Raw genomic sequence first — 23,973 nt, forward strand, 5'->3', positions numbered from 1 at the left:
AGCAATCACTTACCTCCATAATGGTGACTTCAAATGTTATTATTTTCAATAAAACAGCACTAAGGCTTCTTGGAGGCTAAGTGACAGGTTGCTCATGCAGGGCCAGTGCTAAGGGGTCAACGTTTTGCCAATGAGCAAATTCTCAGGGTCCCTGCACTGTTAGCCCTTAGTGGAGGTGCAGGCTTGTTTGAAGGGTACATTTAAACCATTGTGTAAAAAATGTAGATAAGGACATTATGACCTTTTAACTAATTCATGCAAAGAATCAAGGGTTTTGCAATGTTAACATATATCTAATCTATGTGGTAACACAGAGGTGGAGCCTGACAGCTATTTAACTGTGTTTGTGACCCACTGAACATCATCACAAAGCAAACAGTGAGCTATTGTTTTATTCTCCATTATTTACCTTACAAAATATTCAGACATATTTACAACGCTCAGAAAACCATTCAGCCACATTTTTTTTTACTAATTTTTCAGAATTCTTCAAGAAAAGGCAAGATTGCAGTAAGAGAAGATGGCAGTAAGTTCATGTTGATCACAGTTGTAGAGTTTTTCCTTCTAGTGTCAGTGTGATTTGATCATTTTAAATGAGGCTGATGATCAGTCGTGTCTCTCTGTAGATGAAGGTGTTTGCTGTGGCTCTGCTCTCTGTTTTCATGGGGTTTATGGGTGTCTGTTTCTGATGGATTAAATCCGGTCGACTGTTCTGAACTTTATAAATCAGGAGAAACAGTGAGTGGGATCTACTCCATCTATCCAGCAGGTGACGTTCCTGTCTGGGTTTACTGTGAGATGATCTCAGTTGGAAACAATAAAGACAAAGGAGGATGGACGGTATTAATGTGACTTTATATCATTAAACACAGATCAGAATACATTAATTATGAATAATATCTTCTATATAAACCCATCACAGGTGATTCAGAGGAGAATGGACGGCAGTGTGAATTTCTATCGGCCGTGGGATCAGTACAAGAGAGGATTTGGGAATGTGGAGGGAGAATACTGGCTGGGTAAGATCTCACAGTGTGTGTGTGTGTTTGGTTGAGCATGTTCTTCATGTGTGTTTGTGTGTATGATCAGGGCTGGAGAACATGTACCAGCTGGCACGCAACAGGAAGTACATGCTGAGAGTGGATCTGGAGGACTTTGATGGAAGCAAAAGTTATGCTGTGTACTCGTCCTTTTCTGTGGGTCCTGAAGCTGATGGGTATAAACTACAAGTTTCAGGATTCAAAGATGGAGGAGCAGGTAGAACACTTTTATTTATACTCTTGAAAATGAATTAATAAAGTCACACTTGAACAAATGTTTACTTGGTCACGGACTTTCAAATCAGTTTTGTAATTTCACTGAAACATCTTCATGTAAATAAGGATGCATGCACTTTCAGTGATTCTGGTTGTGAAAAGGAGCTGCTTATTAGTAAATTACTAATTTAGTAAACTTATACTATAATACTACCCTTACTATTTCTGCAGTATCCAGTATGTATTCTGTGCATGGTATGCAAATTATCTGTATGCATGGAATACCAGGATGACCTACTATATTTGCCAGAATCTGCGAAATATAACTCAAGTCCACTGAAATTAGTACAGAAACTGTGTCAGGAATTGCATACTACCTTAGAACTCGTACTATATTGCAGTATGCAATGTGTATACTATGAGTAGTAAGTGAGTTTTTTGTATGCATGGAATTCCTGGATTACCTGCTACATTTGCTGAATTTTTAAGTATGAATCTGAAGACACTGCATGGGGGTACTGTTTAAATTATGTAATTGATTGTAATTAATTATGTAACTTGAATCTCTATGGCACGTTTCCGATCAAGTCAAATGACGTCACCTTTATCCCTACAGCACTTAATACAGTACTGATCGCTTTAAATATGTAAAATAATAATAATGTTGCATTAATATGATATATAAATAAACTTATATTATATTTTATTATATTATATTATAATATATTATATTATATATCCTGGTTTACAACATTTGCCAGGAGAGATTTTTTCCCCTTAAGAAAACAATTGATATTGGCATCAACAGGCATCATTCTGAATAATCTGCTAATCAGTAGAGAAATTAACATAAATCATAAATATATAAGTCATAGATAAGATGTTAAAAAACATCAATGATGTTCTTCCTCTTTGCAGGGGACTCTTTGTTCTACCATAATGAACAGAAGTTTTCCACCTTTGACAAAGACCAAGACAAGGACAATAATAACAACTGTGCCAAAAAGTTTCTCGGGGCATTTTGGTACAATGAATGTCACTATACAAACCCCAACGGTGTGTATTTGTGGGGTGAAGATCCCACCCTTTTAGCCATTGGAAATGTTTGGTACACCTGGAAGAGCAATTGGGCCCTCGGTATGAAATCCATCACCATGAAGATCAAACCTGTGCCCTAAAAGAGCAACATCTGATGTTGTTTTAACTATACTACAAAATGCGGAGGTTTAAGGTTTTATTTTCCTCAGTGTAAGCAAATCAACAATTATTTGCTTTTGTCTTTTGATTTACTTTTATATAAATAAACTTCCAATAGACTCCTGCATTGAAAGCATTCTGTCTTTTTATACATTGTGTCAGATGAGCTCTCATCAGAAATCAATCACTTTATGAACAATAAGTCATTACATAATTGAAACAAATGCTTATATAAAAGAGATACATTTTACAAGTTAAATTAGATAAATCATTATTTGAGGGAAATAAATTAAATTAAGTGAAATAAACTGTTTTATTCTCATTTAAGCAACATACTTCTAAGACTGAAAACACCTGCATGAACAATAATAAGTAAATAAATAAATAAATAAACAAAGAATCATGGGTGTAGCCTACATATGATAATTAGTTAAATAATCATATATTTTAAAAAGAATATAATACATTTCATGAACATCAAGGACTTTTGACAGGGTTAATCCATTTGACCTAATCAATATGTGCCTATTCATAAAATATGTGATATTTTACATATTTACATTACAAAGTAAGTATAGAATACAAACATGTTTTATGTGAATTCATGAAACTTGTACCTTCACTGAGGTACTCCTTGTAGGCTACTTATACGAAAACTGTGAAATTGTGTCATCATTGTGTCATCTTCAAGTTGCAAACCTATGAGATTCTTTCTTCTGTTGAACACTAAAGATGATATTTTGCTGAATGTTGGTAACCAAACAGTTAAATGCATAATTTTCTTTCAGCTATACCCTTTTTATTATATAGATGTAATATTTTCTTAATTCTATTTATTTATTTATTTGTATTTTTTATTAACTTATTGATACACAATTCACTGTTGGGTAAGCTTAATGGCTGTTCTTTCTTCTGCACTATGTTCCACCAAAAGGGACTGTTCACAAAGGACACTACTAACATGACAATATGCATGAAACCATTCAGACAAATTTTGGGCACAAATAGGTTAATTCACTGGGTCCTATTCTTAGTCTTCTGCTTGATTCTTGGTCCTACTTTTATTTCACATTAGTCCTTCTGATCTTGGAAGCCTGATATCTGTCTCAATTTTTTTTTTATTACTTTTTTGGCAGTTTTGTCTACCTTTTAATTTCCCATAATACCTATCTTTGCAATGATCCAAATGAATGTGTCTGCATCTTTATTCTTGAGTGGAAAATCATTATTTCATAAAGTAACTCTTCATGATTTTTAGTCATACTTGATTTGAGACTCCACAAAACAGAGACCGATCCACAACAGATTTCAACTTTGTTTGGTTTATTTTGTTCAATCCATTCTAAGGCTTTCAAGATGACACACAACTCAACATGTTATATGTCTTCTGAGATACAACAATGAATCTATCTGTCAAAGGCTTGACATTCACTCATCTGACGTAAATGTGTGTTGGCAGTGTGTGTACACAAACCACCCTGTGACATCACATATTACAAGCCGGGCCCATGACTGTTGATTGACATGGCTGTATTAGCATAGACCCCGCCCCGAATGAGCTGCACACCTCGCCATGTTTATCTTCACTCTAGAGCAGTGATCCTCAAATCTGGGTCACAAGATCAACCTTTGTGGCCTGATGGTTAGAGAGTCAGACTTGTAACACAAAGGTCGTCAGTACCATCAGATATTGATATGGTTGTTAAAACTTGCATGATTTCAGTCTGATATACATGATAATTAAAAGCAAACAAAACAAACAATTTTTTTTCTGTCTGAGAATCTGAGATACCTGCTGTAATGTCACAGTTCTATTCTGGTATAGAGGCCGGGAGCAGCAGCTAATTAAAGAGACATACATGCAAACAACCCATTTCTGCCTCCACTCAAAATAGGCATTTAAAAACGACATAAAAATTATCTGTGGGGTATTTTGAGCTGACAAATTCTGGGGACACCTGAGTCTTATATTACATCTTGTAAAAAGGGGAATTATAGGTGAATGTGAAGTGCGGTTTGGCCAACTTAAAGATAGCAAGATCCAAAAGCTTATACATCATACAGAATGCAAAAAATTCTAAATCTAAAAATGCAGAAATGCAGTTTTTTTTGTCAGGGTTAGGTGTAGGGCGATATAATACACAGTTTGCACATTATAAAACCATTGCACCTATGGAGAGTCCACATAAAACATAGAAACTCAACGTGTGTGTGTGTGTGTGTGTGTGTGTGTGTGTGTGTGTGTGTGTGTGTGTGTGTGAGACTGTGAATGTGTGTTCACTTGGATGGGTTAAATGCAGAGCACAAATTCCAAGTATGGGACCCCATGCTTTGCCCCACATCACTTCACAATTCATACTCTTTTTTTTCTCTAAGGATTGTTCGATGTAAACATGCAATTGCATTTGTGAAGACAGAATTGCAAGATATAATGTCTGTGTAATTATGTGATAAAAAATTGCAAATCTGAGGAATAATTGTGAGATACACTCAGGAAAAATATTTTAGTTGTTTGCTCAGTTTACTTCAATAAAATAAGCTAAAACAACATAAACCTTTAGTGTTTTTATCCAGTTGTCATTTGCACTCAATTGTATTATATTAAATGAAATTACATTTGTAAAATGTTAACTTAAAGCACTGAAGTTAAGTTGGGCCTACACTAATCATTTATGTTGCATTGACTGAACCTGGGCACTGGATTTCTAGTTCCCAGCATGTTTTGCATAGGGATAGACCGGGAGAATAAATGTAGAAATTAAGTGGTGTTTAATGTGTTTTTTCTAAAGGGAAATACATGTTAAAGTTTGTCGTTTAGTTATTTTTGACATATAAAAGAGTTTATGTTTATGATTATTTTAGAGGTTACCATTATGGTGAAGTATAGATTTTGTGGTTAAACTATAGGCCACATTAACTGTAACTATGCTAATATCATGAAAACATTTTTACTTGATCATTACTTGCATGCTACAAAAAACTTTACACTGTTTTGTACTGAACAAGTGTTGTGCTGGCTGTTACTCTCTCATAAGAATAAACATGAAAAACAAAAGAAAAGAAATCAGTTTGAGAGCCAGTAATATGCTTTATGTTGTCTATATTGTCAGCAATCAGACCCTTTACAATCAAACGATCATAAAACATTTACATGCATGTAAGATTAATCTCACACAACTCTGCACAAAAGCACCAGTCTGAATAGCAACAACACTGCTTGCATCAACAAGAGTGAATTATGCTCAGGGAACATTCACAGAATCTGTCCAGTGAAATTGTTGTGATCTCATTAATTAGCATGAATTTTACTCATCGGTACATTTAACTTAATTTAAGTTCAAATAAATCTGTTTAAATGCATGGAAATGTGTGTCATATTTTTATCAAGTTAGACCAACAAGCTATTTTTTTGATTGTATAAACTTGCAATTCTTACTTTATAACTCAAAATTGTGACTTTTTGTCCCGCAGTTCTTATAACTCAATTGCAGGTTGATATCTCACAATTTTGAGAAAAAAAAAAAAAAACATTCCGAATTGCGAGTTTATCCACCTTATTGTTCAAGCTGGAAATAAGCAGTTTTCTGTGATTTCTGGTTCATTAGCCACTGAAGTGAAATAATGAGAAGAATAACAAAGTGCAGCAAATGGTAAAATGTTTTGTGCTTCAAACTGACAATACATTAAAATAATATGGTAAGAAACAGCAGTTTGCAATATCAAGCAGCAAAACATGCTGTTTTTTACAGCTAAAATACCTTGACATGGAAGGCAAAGAAAGTCAGAAGAGTATGATATCTTCTTACATAAAGTCTGTGCAAAAACACAAAAAACAGCTAAATTTCAACATTTACTGAAGCTGATATAAAAATATATGCTGATAAAAATCATGTGCCACTCAATTTCTTAAGTTGTTGTTAAAGATGAACAATTTTGATAAGAAAAATGTAATAATTGTAGCTATCAAAACTGTTCTCAAATATTTTGATTAAAATGTAAGAAAAATAAGTCTATTTTAATGTTCATATTAATTGTTAGTCAAATACAAATTTATTTTTATGAAAACAAAAAATAAGACGTACATTTTAGACAAAATTATCTAAGTGACCAGTTCAAACTAAAAGTTGCTTTCAAAGATTTTATTAAAGTAGCAAAGTTATTTATTATTGTGATATTTACAAGGCCAGTGTTTTTAACCATGTAACTTATCAGCAGCTAGTGTTTCAACATTGTGCAGTGGAAGAGTGACTAAAATGCAGATGCTCTTAGTGATAAAAGTTCAGCCAAAGATGCAAGTGACTCGACGATTTTATAGACTTTTCTATGAACATTGAACCTAAATTAAATTTAGTATTCTGTCATGTTGTCATGCATCAATGCTTTGAAACATAAATGAACAGATATGCTTGTTTCATGTTGTTCTATCTAGCTGTTTCTTCACCATCCTATCAAAATAAACACAAAACCAGTAAATAAATGAATAATAAAGGAAGTGGGCATCATGTTAGCATTCAGCTTGTACTAAGTATCATAAGAGTCCTATCCATCCCATACTTCTTCCATTTAAGAATTATATACAAAATTATTTGTTATAAATATATATTTCAGTCTCTCAGTTAGGTTGCCATTGATACAATCAGCTGTATTTTTTTACAAAATTTACCTGTACTTTTGAAACTTCCCATACAAAAAATAAACCTGATTTGACTAGAAATTAAACCTAAAAACCATGTTTACTATAGTTAAACCACACTGATTTTTTTATTCATCCAATTAATAAAAAAGGGTAATTGTAGTAATCTAAAATATAGTAATCTATATTTTATAACTTGAGCCAGTGAATGACAAATAGCGTGCCCTAAACAATATTTTCTTTCTATAAAAGTTATTTTATAAAACCTGGCAAAAAGTATATTTTGTCATGTTGAAGAAAGTCAATTAATTTAAATTCTATTTTTGATCTAAACAAAAATATATACAGGTCTTGGTCATATAATTAGAATATCATCAAAAAGCTGATTTATTTCACTATATTCATTCATTACACACAGACTGATATATTTCAAATGTATATTTCTTTTAATTTTGATGATTCTTACTAACAACTAAGGAAAATCCCAAATTCAGTATCTTAGAATCTCAAATTCAATATTGGCCAATTGAAAAGTATGAACCTGAAAAGTATGAGCATGTACAGCACTCAGTACTTAGTTGTGGCTCCTTTTGTCTGAATTACTGCAGCAATGCAGCGTGGCATGGAGTTGATCAGTCTGTGGCACTGCTCAGGTGTTATGAGAGACCAGGTTGCTCTGATAGTGGCCTTCAGCTCTTCTGCATTCTTGGGTGTGGCATATCACAGCTTCCACTTCACAATACCCCATAGATTCTCTCTGGGGTTAAGGTCAGGAGAGTTTGCTGGCCAATTAAGAACAGGGATACCATGATCCTTAAACCGGGTACTGGTAGCTTTGGCACTGTGTGCAGGTGCCAATTCCTGTTGGAAAATGAAATCTGCATCTCCATAGTTGGTCAGCAGCAGGAAGCATGAAGTGCTCTAAAACTTCCTGGTGTACGGCTGTTTTGACCTTTGACCTCAGAAAACACAGTGGACCAACACCAGCAGATGACATGGCACCACAAACCATCACTGACTGTGGAAACTTTACACTGGACCTCAAGAAATGTGGATTGTGTGCCTCTCCTCTCTTCCTCCAAACTCTGGGACCATGATATCAAAAGGAAATGCAAAATTTGCTTTCATCAGAGAACATAACTTTGGACCACTCAACAGCAGTCCAGTCCTTTCTGAAGCGAGACACTTCTGACGCTGTCTGTTGTTCAAGAGTGGCTTGACACAAGGAATGCGAAGCTGAAACCCATGTCTTGCATACGTCTGTGTGTAGTGGTTCTTGAAGCACTGACTCCAGCTGCAGTCTGCTCTTTGTGAATCTCCCCCACATTTTTGAATGGGTTTTGTTTCACAATCCTCTCCAGGGTGTGGTTATCCCTATTGCTTCTACAATTTTTCTACCACATCTTTTCCTTCCCTTTGCTTCTCTACTAATGTGCTTGGACACAGAGCTCTGTGAACAGCCAGCCTATTTTGCAATGACCTTTTGTGTCTTGCCCTCCTTGTGCAAGGTGTCAATGGTTGTCTTTTGGACAACTGTCAAGTCAGCAGTCTTCCCCATGATTGTGTAGTCTACAGAACTAGACTGAGAGACCATTTAGAGCCTTTGCAGGTGTTTTGAATTAATTAGCTGATTAGAGTGTGGCATTATGTGTCTTCAGGGTTTAACCTTTTCACAATATTCAAATTTTCTGAGATACTGAATTTGGGATTTTTGATGATATTCCAATTATATGACCAGAACCTGTAGATTTGGTTTAAGCTCACCATTATGGAGATCAGTGTTTGTTGTAGTTGGGCTATAGATTATTTTAATTTGAGCTTTGTTTGATTACTGTACCTGTGTTTGTAAAGCATGTTTATTATAGCAAAAAAAAAAAAAAAAAAATTATATATATATATATATATATATATATATATATATATATATATATATATATATATATAATTTATTTATTTTGATTATCAAGAGCTGCAGTCTTTTGAGTATAGCATTAATGTTCTGGTTACACAGTGTTATAATTTTTTTTCAGTGTAAGGTCAATATTTAGCAGCTTATAAGTAAAAATCTAACACTTGAGTTCTGAAATTGTGGAGGTGTGGAATAATATATAATATTAATAAATATTGATGTAATTCAAATTATATATATATATATATATATATATATATATATATATATATATATATATATATATATATATATATATATATATATATATATATATATATATATATATATATATATATATATATATATTAGACAATGGGAATATGTTTTATCAAATCTATATATTTTCATTTGTTTGTTTCATTTTTATTAACTTGTATTTTTAATAATTTCTTATTATATATAGCTCTTTTCTTAGCACTCAAAGCACTTTACATTGTCAGGGGGTATCTCCTCATCCACCAGGCGACGGCAGCCATATTGTGCCAGAATGCCCACCACACACCAGCTTAATGGTGGAGAGGAGACAGAGTGATGAATGGGCGAATTTAGCCAGGATGCCAAGTCATACCTCCACTCTTTTCGTAAGACATCCTGGGATTTTTAAAGACCACAGAGAGTCAGGGCCTCGCTTTAATGTATCATCTGAAGGACGCCTGTTGATAATATAGTGTCATGTCACTACACTGGGGCACTAGGACCCACAGTGTGATATGGCTGCCGGCTAAAGACGAAGAATTTTTGTGTTGATTAAATCTATATATTTTTGTTAAGATCAAAATTTTAAATTAATTGACTTTCTTCAACAAGAAAAATATACATTGTGCCAGGTTTTATAAAATGAAAATAGTTTTCATAGACAGAAAATATTTTTTAGGGCAAGTTATTTATTTTTCACTGGCTCAAGATATAAAAGATATAGATGTGAACCATTACCCTAATTTTTATTTTTAATTGGAAGAATGAAAACCATTTTTTTCAGTGTAAATTTAATTAAATGGATGAATGAACAAATTTTTTCAGTACATGCCGCAATTAAACCATGCATGTTATTTGTAGTTAAACAGCTTCAGGTACATGTACACCCGGTCACAGCTGGTTAGTTAGCTATAAAAACACTAGAGGGAGCTTATTTACTGTTAATTATATATGTATGTTTAAATACATCTGCCACGAAGCCAAGTTATTTTATGAAAACTACCTTTTGTGCAACTGAGTAGCCGGAGCATACAAGCATTACAGTTTGATATTTTTTAATCTATAAATAAATATCAGTTGAATATAATAGTTTGGGCTCTGTTGTTCATTTTAACCTGTAATATTACAGTAATGTGGAGATGGTCCCATACATTATTCTGAATAATCAGCTATTGTATCAGCAGATAAATTAAATGTAAAAATAATTAAGGTATAATTATAGATTAATAAATTCATGCCTGCTGCTTCTCTCCTGTTAAAAATGAACGTGGTTGCCGCATATTGTTGCAGTACATAATGGATGAAAGATGCCTTTCAGCACTGCCCACACATTCAAACAAATATTAAAGCTACTCACTTTTTTCCCATAAACAAAAACTTAATAAAATCCACCTAAATTTTGGTTTTACATTTCTTAAACAAAATTAATTGCAATTACAGCTGCACACTGCAAACATCGGCATATAGACTTTTATATTTTTCAAAATTGTTTGAGAATGTGCAAGTTCAAATTTGGTGTGGTCTCATTTGTGCGAATGATCATGTTGGGTTGAATGCATACCATGGGTGTGTCTCAACCAGCTTCATATGTCATGAATCAGTATATCATGTACACACGTTTAGGCACTGGTTAGTAGCTTCTCCACTCCACATTGGGACTGTGCATAAATTATAAATGTTAGTTAGGTCATGTTTAATACCTGTCTTGGTATACTTTTGCTAAAATGTAATTTAATAATTAATTTGTGTATTGATGTCAGGGTCATGTTTGTTTTGTCTCTGTGCTTTTGGATTTCTGTCTAGTGTGTTAGTTTTTCCTTAGCAAAAGCCAGAGTGTTAAATTAACACTGCTTGGAGCATATATGGTCCCACTCTAAAAGAGTGTTAAAGTAACACTGAAGCAGTGTCAATATTCATGAGATAATTATGTGCTTAATTAAGTGCTGATTGACCATAAGTGATGTTAACAAGCAGAATCACTGAAGAAAAGAGAACTACTGACTTTAGCCACAGCCTTAGAAGAAATCAACTGAAATAAAATATATTAAATCACTCACGATCTCAGCAGATGATAAACCATCTCCACAAACAGCATCACCAACTTTGCGCAAATACTAACCAGTTTGAATTTTACGTGTCTAAAAAATATTATTAGGAACTATTAGAGGTTTAGATGTTACACAGCAAAATATCCAGTGTTATTTTAACACTCTGAGTGAGGACTCATATAAACTCTGAAGCAGAGTTGCAGTTAATTAGATAATTAAGAAATTAATTGGGTTATGATTGACCATTATTAAAGACACCTGATGTTAACTAGCAGAATCACCAACCGAGAATATCACAATTTGTGTGTCACCATTATAGTGGTCAGTGTTTGCTTTAGTTGGGATCTTGACCCTTCAGTTATTTACTTTAGATTTTGTGTGGATGTGTAAACGGAGTTATAACATACAGACAGACCAGAGCTAAGCCAATCATGTGGTATTGATAATTGGTTTGAACTAATTGTCATGGAGTGACTGCATCTTTATATGCATTTGTGAAAAAAAGAGATCATACATTTTTTGGCATAATATGAAATGTTTTTAAAAGTTAGTTCTACATAAAGAAAGAGTTCTTTAGTTTAGAAACACAGACATCAAGAATCAGCGTGAGCATCACAACAATGGTGATCATCAAAAAAGCATCCATGGCTCCCATCATGCATTGCGGCATGAATAAATTATTAGCGGAATTGTCTTTGTAACTTTTTATTCTAACTATATTTTATTTTTGCTGTTTTATGTGAATTTTTAGTATCTAGTTGTGTGATGTTCAGAGTTGGTCTGTTTATCTGAATATGCTGTTTGTCACCATTGTTGAGATTCATACACTGATTCTTGTAATCTTTGTGTGCCTAAAATCAAGACTCTTTAATAAAAAATAATAATAATAATAATCAGAATCACTTGCGAGAAATGCCTGCAAAACGTATAGAGAACACAGGCTTGTTCTACTTAGAGAAAAGGCTGTAAATGAGTTCAGTGATTCAGGTCAAACAATTATTAAAGTACAACATAATAACTGTAACCTGATGATTTTTGGCCTCTGGCTTGCCAAACTAATTTTACAATTCAAAAGTCACAAGATCACAACTAAAGCAAACACTGACCACTATAATGGTGATGCACAAATTGTGATTTTGCCGATTCTGCTTGTTAACATCCTGTGTTCATCACTTATGATCAATCAGCACTTAATTAATCACATAATTATCTCATGAATATTGACACTGCTTCAGTGTTACTTTAACACTCTTTTAAAGCTGGACCATATATGCTCCGATCAGTGTTAATTTAACACTCTGGCTTTTACTGTGTATGAGCTGGACCATGGAGCAATAGAAGAGGGCATGAATCTTGCTTTTTTAGATCAGGTTGATGATCAGGTGCATGTGCGTCAACTTCATGGCAATGGTTTATCCTGGCTATAGTAGCCTCTTTCATTTGGATAACGCACCCTGACACACCACACACATTGTTCATGAATGGTTTGAGGTTTGAACATAAAGACTTCAAGGTTTCCTTTGTGTACAACGTTTATTCATCATTGTATATAAGCTACATGTGAATATCTCAGAAGCCAAACACTCTGACATTGTTTTGATTTATAATTCAAAAGTATATAAATGGGTCTTTTAGACTAATACTGTAGCTCAGGGGTGCAGAACTCAATTCTGGAGGGCCGCAGCTCTGCAAAGTTTAGTTCAAACCCTGTGGAACACAACTGAAGTTGTCATTAGAATGTCAAATGCATTTTGCATTGATCTTTGTGTAACGTATATAAGGTCATTAAGAACACTTTATCAAATGGATTATGCAATTCATGTTGATTAGGGTGCGTAAAGTGCATCTCAATCATCTTCCTAGCCCATGAATCAATATATTATACGAATACATTTGGGCACTGGGTGGAATTCAGGAACAGAAGCTCATTCTTGATCCTAGTCAGGGGCTAGAACCATTTCTCTGCTGTGGCCTGGGGCTATAATCATCTCTTGACTCTGGTCAGGGGCTAGTACCACTCTCACACCTTGATTGACATCATCCTCAGCTCTGTCACTCCTTGCAGTGATGGCTTGTCAGTTTTGGTGGGGTTGGACTCTCCACCACTGATGGGTTCATGCTTAAGCTCCGCGCAGTGGGGGGACGGTGGTTTGGGCTCTGGCCTCCTGGTCCAGCAGAAGAAGGAGGTACTGAGGACAGGATAAGGGGTAAAAGGGATCCATGGTGAAAATGGTAAAAAAAAAACATTGTACAAACCATGGAAAGCAAATGGAGAGAAACACACAATTAAACTTCTTTTCAGGGTTTTCTCTCTTGTGCAATAACACATTAATACACTTTACTCTCCTTATCAGTGTACAACTTTTTATAACTTTTTTTCAATGGATATTCACAAATATTTTAATTAAAATAAAAAATGTCTGCTTTTTCCTTGACATAATGGCAACAAACAGTAGAAAAACTGTTATTTACCTCCAGCACAAATCGCACCATGTATAAGATAACATTTACCGTAAAGTGTTCAAAACTTCTGCCACAGAGCTAAATGACTTTACATAATGCTGGAAAAGTGGTTTTGTGATGAACCATTTTTTAGTTTAGTAAAAATTTTCACAAAATTATCTTATTTTAAAAATTGATTATATAATTTAAACCAAAATATATTGGCCATCAGACATCATTTTCATGGCCATCACCTCTACACAGTTCAGATCATTTCACTTAATTTGTTTCACTTGAAGTCAGACAAGGAAATTGTGAAGGAAAGTCACATTTACTCTAGAAACACAACTCTAAAAATGAATTAATACTAAACTTATTCAACTTTTTATTGTAGGAGTCTTACAAAACAATATCAAGCTGAGTGATGAGTGTCTTAATGTTTATGAAACATTAGTATTTCAACATTGTGCAGTGCAATAGTGACAGATGGCACAGATGCTCTCACTGATAACCTTGCACACAAGCCTTTACAAGCCCTTTAGAATTTGCTCATTGGCAAAACGCTGGCTCCTTAGCACTGGCCCTGCACGAGCAACCCATCACTTAGCCTCCAGGAAGTCTTAGAGCTGTTAAATTAAAAATATAAAGTTCAATGTCATGGCTATGGAGTTGTGCTTGCTTGAGTTGGGTTCCTGACCCTTGACTTTTGAACTTAAGTTTTTCTTTGGCTCCTGTAACTGTGTTTTTTGGAAGTAAGTTTGGTACAGCAAAAGTTGTGAGAAGAAAAGCTGATGATTGTTTATTGATGATTTACTGATCTCACCCAGAACATTATCCACTTTAACTATTATCCAGAACTATTATCACTTTATAATAAGCCTACAATTTCAAGGCATGAAAGGCAGTGCAAAGGGGTCAACGTTTTGCCAATGAGCAAATTCTAAAGGGCCCTGCGCTGAGTTAAAGTTAATGAGATAAATGACTAATTAAATTATGATTGTACATTAATGATAATGACCTGCTGTTATTGAGAATTACAGATTGAGAATTACAGAGGATCATATGTTGTTGTTTTATTGGTTTAAATGGTGGGACCATCATGGAGATCAGTGTTTGCTTTAGTTGGGCTCTTGACCCTTGACTTCCTGTATGAGATGCCTTTCTGTAGCAATGCATGTACATCTTATTTTCAACAACAAATCGTTACAGAGGCATTTTTTTTAGTGGGACTCTTTTTACTTTAGTTCAGTAACAGCTGAGTTTCAGTTAACAATCCAAAGAAAGAAAGGACTTCATAATGTTCATAAACCACACCTTGAACACAATTATGGTGGCATTGTGTATTTAAAAATAAAATATATATATATATATATATATATATATAGTTGATTTCAGTTCAGTTCTTGCACTGTAAAACCGAACAGTGAAATTAATCAAATGAAATTAGTTAATTGCACTCAAATAATAATGAAAGTTCATTGGACTTAATTTAAATAAGTTTTGTTAACTCAAAAATTTGTTGTAGTGAGGTGAACTTAAAATGATTGTGTTTTCTAGTTCCCAGCATGCTTTGCATCAGAAAACAAGGAAAATAAATTTAGAAATTAAGTGCTATTTTGTGTGTTTTTACACAAGATTAACATAGAGGGACATAAGTTAATACATAAATGTTGTGTTATATTAGATTTTACAAAGGTTTATGTTATGTTGGATTTGTAGTGTTACCGTTGTGGTGAAGAGTAGAGCCTGTGGTTAGACTGAGGATGGACAGCAAAAGCCTAATTTTGAGTGTATTTCCCACATTATAGGAGTTGAAAAATAGATAAAATTATGAGTGAATTACTCCCTAATTATAAGTTCAGAAATATAATTATTTAAGATAACTCTGAGATAATTTAAGGCAACTGGAATTACATTTTTTAAGTTTATGTAAACTTAAAACATTTAAAAACATCACTTAAATGTTTTTGTGTAATCTGTTACAAAATATTTTTTGAGTTCTGTGAACTTATCAGGGTTTACAGTGTGTGTTTCTCTTTTCTTCAGTGATGTTGTCAACAGCAGGTGTTCACCACTAATGCACAGTCATCATTTAATTAGTAACCTAATTATCTTATTACATTTATCTCCTTGAGTACTTGGGATATGACTTGAAGACTTGTTTGTGACTTGAAAGTCCCACCTCTGCTAGAAGGCTACAGGCAGGTGAAATTTATCAGGGTTGGATATGAACTCTGCAGGGACACCGGCACTCCATGACCATGTTTGTCCATGCCTGCTTTAGTCCATTGTGTAAAAAAGTAGATAAGGACATTATAACTTGATCTGTGAACTTGATAAATACTTGAGGGTTTTGCAATATAAACATATATCTAATCTATGTGGTAATACAGAGGTGGAGCCTGATCTGACAGATATTTAATAGTGTTTGTGACCCACAGAACATCATCACAACACAATTATTATTATCTCCATTATTTACCTCACAAAATATTCAGACATATTTACAACGTTCAGATAACCATTCAGCAACATTTATTTTTACTTTCTTCAAAATTCTCCAACCAAAGGCAAGATAAGAGAAGATGGCAGTAAGTTCATGTTGATCACACTTGTAGAGTTTTTCCTTCTAGTGTCAGTGTGGTTTGATTATTATGAATGAGGATGATGATCATTCACTTCTCTCTGTAGATGAAGGTGTTTGCTGTGGCTCTGCTCTCTGTTTTCATGGGGTTTATGGTGTCTGTTTCTGATGGATTAAATCCGGTCGACTGCTCTGACATCTATAAATCTGGACAAACCATCAGTGGGATCTACTCCATCTATCCAGCAGGTGACGTTCCTGTCTGGGTTTACTGTGAGATGATCTCAGTTGGAAACAATAAAGACAAAGGAGGATGGACGGTATTAATGTGACTTTATATCCTTAAACACAGATCAGAAGATTATGAATAATATAGTCTATATAAATCCATCACAGGTGATTCAGAGGAGAATGGATGGCAGTGTGAACTTCTATCGGCCGTGGAATCAGTCCAAGAGAGGATTTGGGAATGTGCAAGGAGAATACTGGCTGGGTAATCGCTGTTTCGAGTTTGAACTGAAGACCATTAATATTTCGGGATGTGTGTGTGTGTGTGTGTGTGTGTGTATATATTAGTGGTGGGCTTATATTATTTTTTTTATCTAGATTAACTCACTGTAATCTTGGAATTAATCTTGATTAATCTATTTTAAAATGGGTCATTTTAATTCTGCCGAAGGCATTCATAATATATGTTCTACCCAAATAAAATAATGACTAAAAGTAAAGTTAAGTCTTTGAGAACGGGTTTCTCAAGCCAGCTGGTGCATTTGACCAGGGGCTCATGTCCTGTTTCCAAAATGCATCACAAACTGCTTGGGAAAGCTGTAAACGAATTCCACATTGCACAAGGTGCAAACAACCTTACACTTGTTTCACACATACTCCGTCTGCAGTGCGTATGCGTTTCGTATCTTTTTACGCGCCCATGTTAATGTATTCCAGCGTTCACGCGGTTGCGGTCCGTCAGTGTGTTCCAGGAGCATTGCGTCTGCAGGAGTGCAGCAATCGCTCACGTACTGAGTAGCGGACTGCAAATGCGTCCAGTGTGAAAGCACAATGAGTATTAGTATGAGACTGAATGCGCACTGCAGACGGATTATGTGTGAAAGAGGCATGCGTCTTGTCTAGGTTCCCAATGGGTAGCGTCTTAAAAAAAAAAAAAAAAAGTCCCAGAAGCAAACCCGGCTCCCAACCCAACTTCAAGAATAGATTAACGGCAATATTTTTTTTATCGCCCGATAAGTCTCCCATTAACGCAGCACGTTAATGCCGATAACGGCCCACCACTAATATATATATATATATATATATAATTCATTCAATGTGTTCTTCGTGTGTGTGTTTGTGTGGATGTTCATGTCCAGTGTTTGGTTGAACGTGTTCTTCATGTGTGTGTTTGTGTGGATGTTCATGTCCAGTGTTTGGTTGAACGTGTTCTTCATGTGTGTGTGTGTGTGGATGTTCATGTCCAGTGTTTGGTTGAAGGTGTTCTTCATGTGTGTGTTTGTGTGTGTGTTCATGTCCAGTGTTTGGTTGAAGGTGTTCTTCATGTGTGTGTTTGTGTGGATGTTCATGTCCAGTGTTTGGTTGAACGTGTTCTTCATGTGTGTGTGTGTGGATGTTCATGTCCAGTGTTTGGTTGAACGTGTTCTTCATGTGTCTTCATTCACAATTCCAATGTTTTTTCTCACATTTTTGACATTAATAAAAGTTGCAATTACATTTGTTTTGTTTTTTCTTCTTTTTATTCAGTGGTGGAAGAACTACAAAAGACTTCAGCCACAGCTTTAGATGAAATCAACTGAAGATTTAAACAATTCAACAAACAGCTTTACCAACTTCACTCATTACTAACCAGACTGACTTTATTTCTGTCAGATCAGAGATCAAAAGATATTATTGAGAATTACAGAGATGTAGATGATGATGTTTTACAGTTTCGTTTGAGGTTACCATAGTGGAGATCAGTGTTTGTTTTAGTTGCAAAGTCATACACTGATAATGAGAGTAAATACTGAACTGAACTGTATTAATGTGTGTTAGCACAAGAGAGATCTGTTAATGTAGTTTTGTTGTTCACCATTGTGCTGGAAAGTAGAGCCTGTGCTTCAGTCAATGATGAGCCACAAATTCTGATCTTTTGCTGCTTTATATAAAGACAGTAAATGTGGAGTCGCTGATACAGTGGTGATCTCTGTGTTAAGTACTTCAGCACATACATGTGTGCTATAGGTGACAATGAACTGCAGTGATTTGAGTTAAAGTCATGCTTTTAGTTACTTTACTACACATTAAGAGTTTGCAGTTTTATATTAAGAAATATTCCTTCTCAGTGGACTCAAATGAAAGAAGTTCATAGTACTAACATCGTAGGAATGCTAGCTTTTTAAACTCAAACTGTTTGAAGCAGTGGGAGAGGAGTTAATTTTAATGTTAGAATTATGGTAAAAATAAAACTAAAAGTTATAAATTAATGTTTGAGAGCTATAAACTAACAGTACTTTACTGCACCCATGCTGCCAGTAAATTACTGTTATTTAAAGGCACAGATTTTACAGTGCAAAATTAATTATTAGATTTTTTAATAATTTATTTTATGGTATTCAAAGATTTATAAAAGTAGCATAGTTATTTATTATGGTGGTATTTTTAAAAGTTGTTCTTAGAGTGTACTGCTAACCATGTAACATGACAAGCTAGTGTTTCATAATTGTGCAGCACAAGAGTGACTCAAATGACAGATGTCTTACTGATAAAAGTTCAGCTGAAGATGCAAGTGATTCATCAATTTTATACTGTTTCTTCAATATCCTGTCAAAAAAGAATACAAAAGCCAGTAAATAAATAAATAATAAAGGAAGCAGGCATCAAGTATTGCCAAGAATTTCTGAATTAATTTCTTCTTTAACTCAAAGGAGGAGCCTGGGAAACTGACAAATATAAAGAGTGTTTGTGTAAGACTGAAGAACACGAACGGTGAGTTACTAGTTTATTATTAATTTACCTCACATAAAAAACAAAAACAAAACAAAAATAGCCACAAACTACAATAATCTGATATTTATGTTTGCTTTCTTCAAGATTTAAAGAGAAAATACTAGCAAATCTCTTCAGTGATCTACTGAAAAAAGATTGAGAAGATGGCAGTAAGTTCAATCACAATTATAACAACTCTTTTTACTTTTATTCCAAATGTCAGTGTGGTTTGATTATTATGAATGAGGATGATGATCAGTCGTGTCTCTCTGTAGATGAAGGTGTTTGCTGTGGCTCTGCTCTCTGTTTTAATGGGGTTTATGGTGTCCATTTCTGATGGATTCCAACCAGTCGACTGTTCTGAACTTTATAAATCAGGAGAAACAGTGAGTGGGATCTACTCCATCTATCCAGCAGGTGACATTCCTGTCTGGGTTACTGTGAGATGATCTCAGGTGGGAAAGATGAAGACAACGGAGGATGGACGGTACGAATGTGACTTTATATCATTAAACACACATCAGAACATTCATTATGAATCATATCTTCTACATAAACCAATCACAGGTGATTCAGAGGAGAATGGACGGCAGTGTAAATTTCTATCGGGCATGGAATCAGTACAAGAGAGGATTTGCGAATGTGCAGGGAGAATACTGCTGGGTAAGATCTCACACTGTGTGTGTTGGTTAGAACTTGTTTTTCATGTGTGTGTGTGTGTGCACAGCAAAATCCCCAGTTTAATTCAACACTCTGAGTGTGGACTCATATAAACACTGAAGCAGTGTTAAAAGTAACACTGAAGCAGAGTTGAAGTTAATGAGATAATTAAGAAGTTAACTGAGTTTGATTGACCATTATTGAAAACACCTGACCAAGGAGAATCACCAAACGAGAAAATCACAATTTGTGTGTCACCATTATAGTGATCAGTGTTTGCTTTAGTTGGGATCTTGACCCTTCAGTTATTACTTAGATTTGTGTGGATGTGGTAACTGAGTTATAACATACAGACAGACCACAACAAAGGAAATATCATAACTCAATTAACTTCTTATCTCATTAACTTCAACTCTGCTTCAGTGTTTATGTGAGTCCACACTCAGAGTGTTAAATGAACACTGGGGATTTTGCTGTGTGGATGTTCATGCCAGTTCTTCGTGTGTGTGTATGTGTGTGTGTGTGTGGATGTTCATGTCCAGTGATTGGTTGAACGTGTTCTTCGTGTGTGTGTGTGTGTGTGTTTGTGTGGATGTTCATGTCCAGTGTTTGGTTGAACGTGTTCTTCATGTGTGTGTATGATCAGGGCTGGAGAACATGTACCAGCTGACACGCAACAGGAACTACACGCTGAGAGTGGATCTAGAGGACTTTAAAGCAAATAAAGTTTTCGCTCTGTACTCCTCTTTCTCTGTGGGTCCTGAAGCTGCTGGATATAAACTGCATGTTTCAGGATTCAAGAATGGAGGAGCAGGTAGGACACTTTCATTTAAGTGTGGGGTGTAATGCATTACGAATAACTAATTATTGTAATTTAATTACCTTGAAAAAAAAAGTGATCACTCTTAAAGGGATAGTTCGCCCAAAAATGAAAATTCTGTGAGAATAAACTAGCTGTAAATATGTATGTAAATATTGTGTAATATCCTGGTTAACTTCTGTTAGCTTTAGGTAATTAATTAATTAATTAAATGTTGATAAATGTAAATGACTGGACCTAACTGACAATATAAGCAACAGAGTATGCACAGGAAGCAATGTGAATTTTTATACAAATGAAAATTCATTTCATTTGAGATATTGTCTTAAATGATGCTCTTCCTCTTTGCAGGCGACTCTTTATCTTTTCATAATGGACAGAAGTTCACCACCTTAGACAAAGACCAAGATGTCCGTGCAGGTAACTGTGCCAAACTTCGTCTCGGGGCATTTTGGTACAAAGACTGTCTGGAGACAAACCCTAACGGTGTGTACATACGGGGTGAAGATGGCACTCATTTCGCTATTGGAAATGTTTGGTTAAAATGGAAGAAAAACAATGTCGGTATGAAATTCATCTGCATGAAGATCAGACGTGTGTCATAGAAACATCACTGTGCTTCTCAGAAATGAACAACAGAACAATCATATTAATGATTAAGGAATTCATCTTCTCTATTAAATGTGTAACTGTAGTAAATCATGTAGGAATATCACTCTCATAAACACAAAGCACTGTTAATAAATTGTTCTTTGTTCTGGGTCACTTCTTTTAATGTACAACTGCAATTAATCAACAACTTATACATTTGTAATAAACTCCTGCATTGAAAGCATGTCTGATGCTTTTCAAACTCCTGCATTGATCTGCATGTCTGAACTAGGGCTGTGTCCAAAATTGCATTCCCTTGAGTATGCACTTTTTTGATAAGTATTTTGAATAAGTAATAACATGACAACTGGAAAAAAGTATGTTCTGTACCTAAGGGATAATCAATGGCTAGCCGTGCATTAAAGGATCTTAATGCATGACTTCGAGGCAAGGAACCACCCGATGCTAAGCATCCCACTTCAGCAACAGAAGGCATTATTGAGTATATCAATAAAAAATGCTTTTAACAAGGTTAAGTTATATTCGTGCAAAACACTGAATATACACTGTAATAAATTATTCACTTTATTTACTCAATAAAACTGTTTCAAATTTTACATCCATATTTAATTAAATTAACACATTAGAATAAATTAGAAATAATCAAATTAGTTTACAAGCAACCATTCAAAATGAGTAGAATAACATAAAAAGTTAAATTTACACAAAAATATTGATTTAAATGAAAACAAAAAAAATTGGATATATAAGGCCCAAAGGGTTTGTACCCCTGCCTAATGGGTAAGTCAGGCTCTACTACAACATAGCATAGTGTTCCTGTAGCTCAAGTGGTAGAGCATTGCATTAAAAAGTGCAATGTTGGAGCTTCTCATCCCAGGGAACACAGGGAGAAAATTGTTATCCTGAATGTGATGTTTGTCGCTTGATGCATAAAATGCATAAAAGCGTTTGCTTAATGCATTAATTTAATTTTAATTTAACATGTATATGAATAAGTATATAAAACAATCAAAGTAGTCATGATATTTTCATAATCCATTTAGATCCTAGGTTATCCTAATAAGACTTTTGTAAGTCAGTTTTGACAGTTTAATCTCTATTTTCATGATCAAATAATATGCACTATATATGCACATAAATTCTCTACTGTATGTAAGGAAGTTCAGACTTATATTTACATGCATGCAAAATGAGGTTTACAAGACAAACTTTTCAATGTTACACACACAAGGGAAGAAAAATGCTTAACACAAGTGTTGCATCTGTTGAAGGAAAACATTTCTCTTACACTTCAAGCACTTATATTTAATACCTCACTAGTGTGTTGGGTATATGTGCTGCATGTAAATCTATGTATTTGAAGATTAATTTAATCTAGATTTAGATCTTCTGTATTGATATTTAAATGCATCACATTATTTGATCAAACAGTTATGTGGACTGCAATAGACTTCCATTCAAAAATAATAATAACAAGAAGAAGAAGGACAACATAGTTGAAAAGTAGCAATTCGGGCCAATGCACTGCAGCAAAGCAAACAGCTTGTGACTTCAGGTTTAACTTGCATTTTATTTGCCTCCAAAATATGGGTTTCTGTAATGTAAATTTCTTCTTTAATCCGATGAGGAACCTGAGAATCTGATAGATATAAAGAGTGTTTGTGTCAGACTGAAGAACACAAATGGTGAGACCTGCTTTATTCTTCATTTAAACAACAGCACATTCAGACATTTATACGACTTTCAGAAAAATATATATTTTTTTGTCTAGATAAATCAGATCTCTATTGTGATCTACTTAGGAGAGATTGAGAAGATGGCAGTAAGTTCATCACTGACTCTACATTCCTAGAAATTTTTCTGTTTCATTTTAGTGTGATGTTCATCTCTTTCATCACTTTCCACTCGAAGTGCACACACAGAGCAGTGAACAGACAGCAGTCCTCACAATCCACTTAGTCACAAATTATTTTATTTTAAATTATAATCAAGACATTTAAATCAAGATCACAAAGTCATCAAAAGCATAAATTACCTACTAGATCATGATTTGCATCAACATTAAAAAATTTTTTTTGCTATAAAACAATAATGAAATTGCTTAGAACTAAATTTATAGAAACTGCTTAAAGGCTCAAGAGCCCAACTGTAGCAAATACTCACCACAATTATGGTGGCACAGTTTTTTTTTTCCCAGTTGATTTCATCCAAGGCTGTGCTTAAAGTCAGTTGTAGTTCTTGTGTGTCTCTTTTCTTCAGTGATGTTGATGTTAACAGCAGGCGTTAATCATTAATGCACAATCTTCATTTAATTAGTCACTTAATTATCTCATTAACTTTAACCCTTTGAGGACTTGGGATTTGACTCAAGACTAGTTTGTGACTTGGAAGGAATGACTTGTTTTCCTCTGATGAAATCGGCTGCTGAGTTCATGGGTGGAGCAAAAATATGGCAGGACTTTTGCTCTTTGGCTCCTGGATTACCCACCTCTGGTGAGACCACTAGTGGACACCACACACAACAAAATCCCCAGTGTTAATTTAAACACTCTTGAGTGTGGGACTCATATAAACACTAAAGCAGTGTTAAAGTAAC

The 23,973-nt window shown here is 34.6% G+C and overlaps 1 protein-coding gene and 1 long non-coding RNA gene across 3 annotated transcripts; both read left to right on the forward strand.

Moving 5' to 3' along the window:
- The first annotated feature begins 492 nt into the window (after positions 1–492).
- LOC113074678 (microfibril-associated glycoprotein 4-like) lies at positions 493–21,597 on the forward strand. 2 transcript variants are annotated; one of them, XM_026247544.1, is made up of 5 exons: positions 493–526; positions 627–840; positions 923–1,019; positions 1,090–1,257; positions 2,175–2,581. In XM_026247544.1, the coding sequence occupies exons 2-5, from the start codon at positions 799–801 to the stop codon at positions 2,432–2,434; spliced, it is 567 nt and encodes a 188-aa protein (XP_026103329.1). In that variant the 5' UTR covers positions 493–526; positions 627–798; the 3' UTR covers positions 2,435–2,581. The 2 variants fall into 2 exon arrangements, with proteins under 2 accessions (XP_026103329.1, XP_026103328.1); XM_026247543.1 differs by lacking the exons at positions 493–526; positions 627–840; positions 923–1,019; positions 1,090–1,257; positions 2,175–2,581 and adding exons at positions 16,188–16,313; positions 16,414–16,626; positions 16,703–16,799; positions 20,592–20,759; positions 21,117–21,597.
- LOC113074679 (uncharacterized) lies at positions 19,125–19,716 on the forward strand. The gene is made up of 3 exons (XR_003280694.1): positions 19,125–19,285; positions 19,391–19,455; positions 19,561–19,716. It is a non-coding gene; the product is annotated as an uncharacterized LOC113074679 (long non-coding RNA).
- Positions 21,598–23,973: the final 2,376 nt, after the last annotated feature.

Source organism: Carassius auratus, unplaced genomic scaffold, assembly GCF_003368295.1.
Source record: "Carassius auratus strain Wakin unplaced genomic scaffold, ASM336829v1 scaf_tig00015374, whole genome shotgun sequence".
Lineage (NCBI taxonomy): Eukaryota > Metazoa > Chordata > Actinopteri > Cypriniformes > Cyprinidae > Carassius > Carassius auratus.

Bases quoted from the DNA above. Each gene is read 5' to 3' on its own strand.
- LOC113074678 (XM_026247543.1), top strand. The intron at 16,800-20,591 runs GTAATCGCTGTT...GTGTATGATCAG, and splicing joins GCAAGGAGAATACTGGCTGG to GGCTGGAGAACATGTACCAG. The intron at 20,760-21,116 runs GTAGGACACTTT...TCCTCTTTGCAG, and splicing joins ATTCAAGAATGGAGGAGCAG to GCGACTCTTTATCTTTTCAT.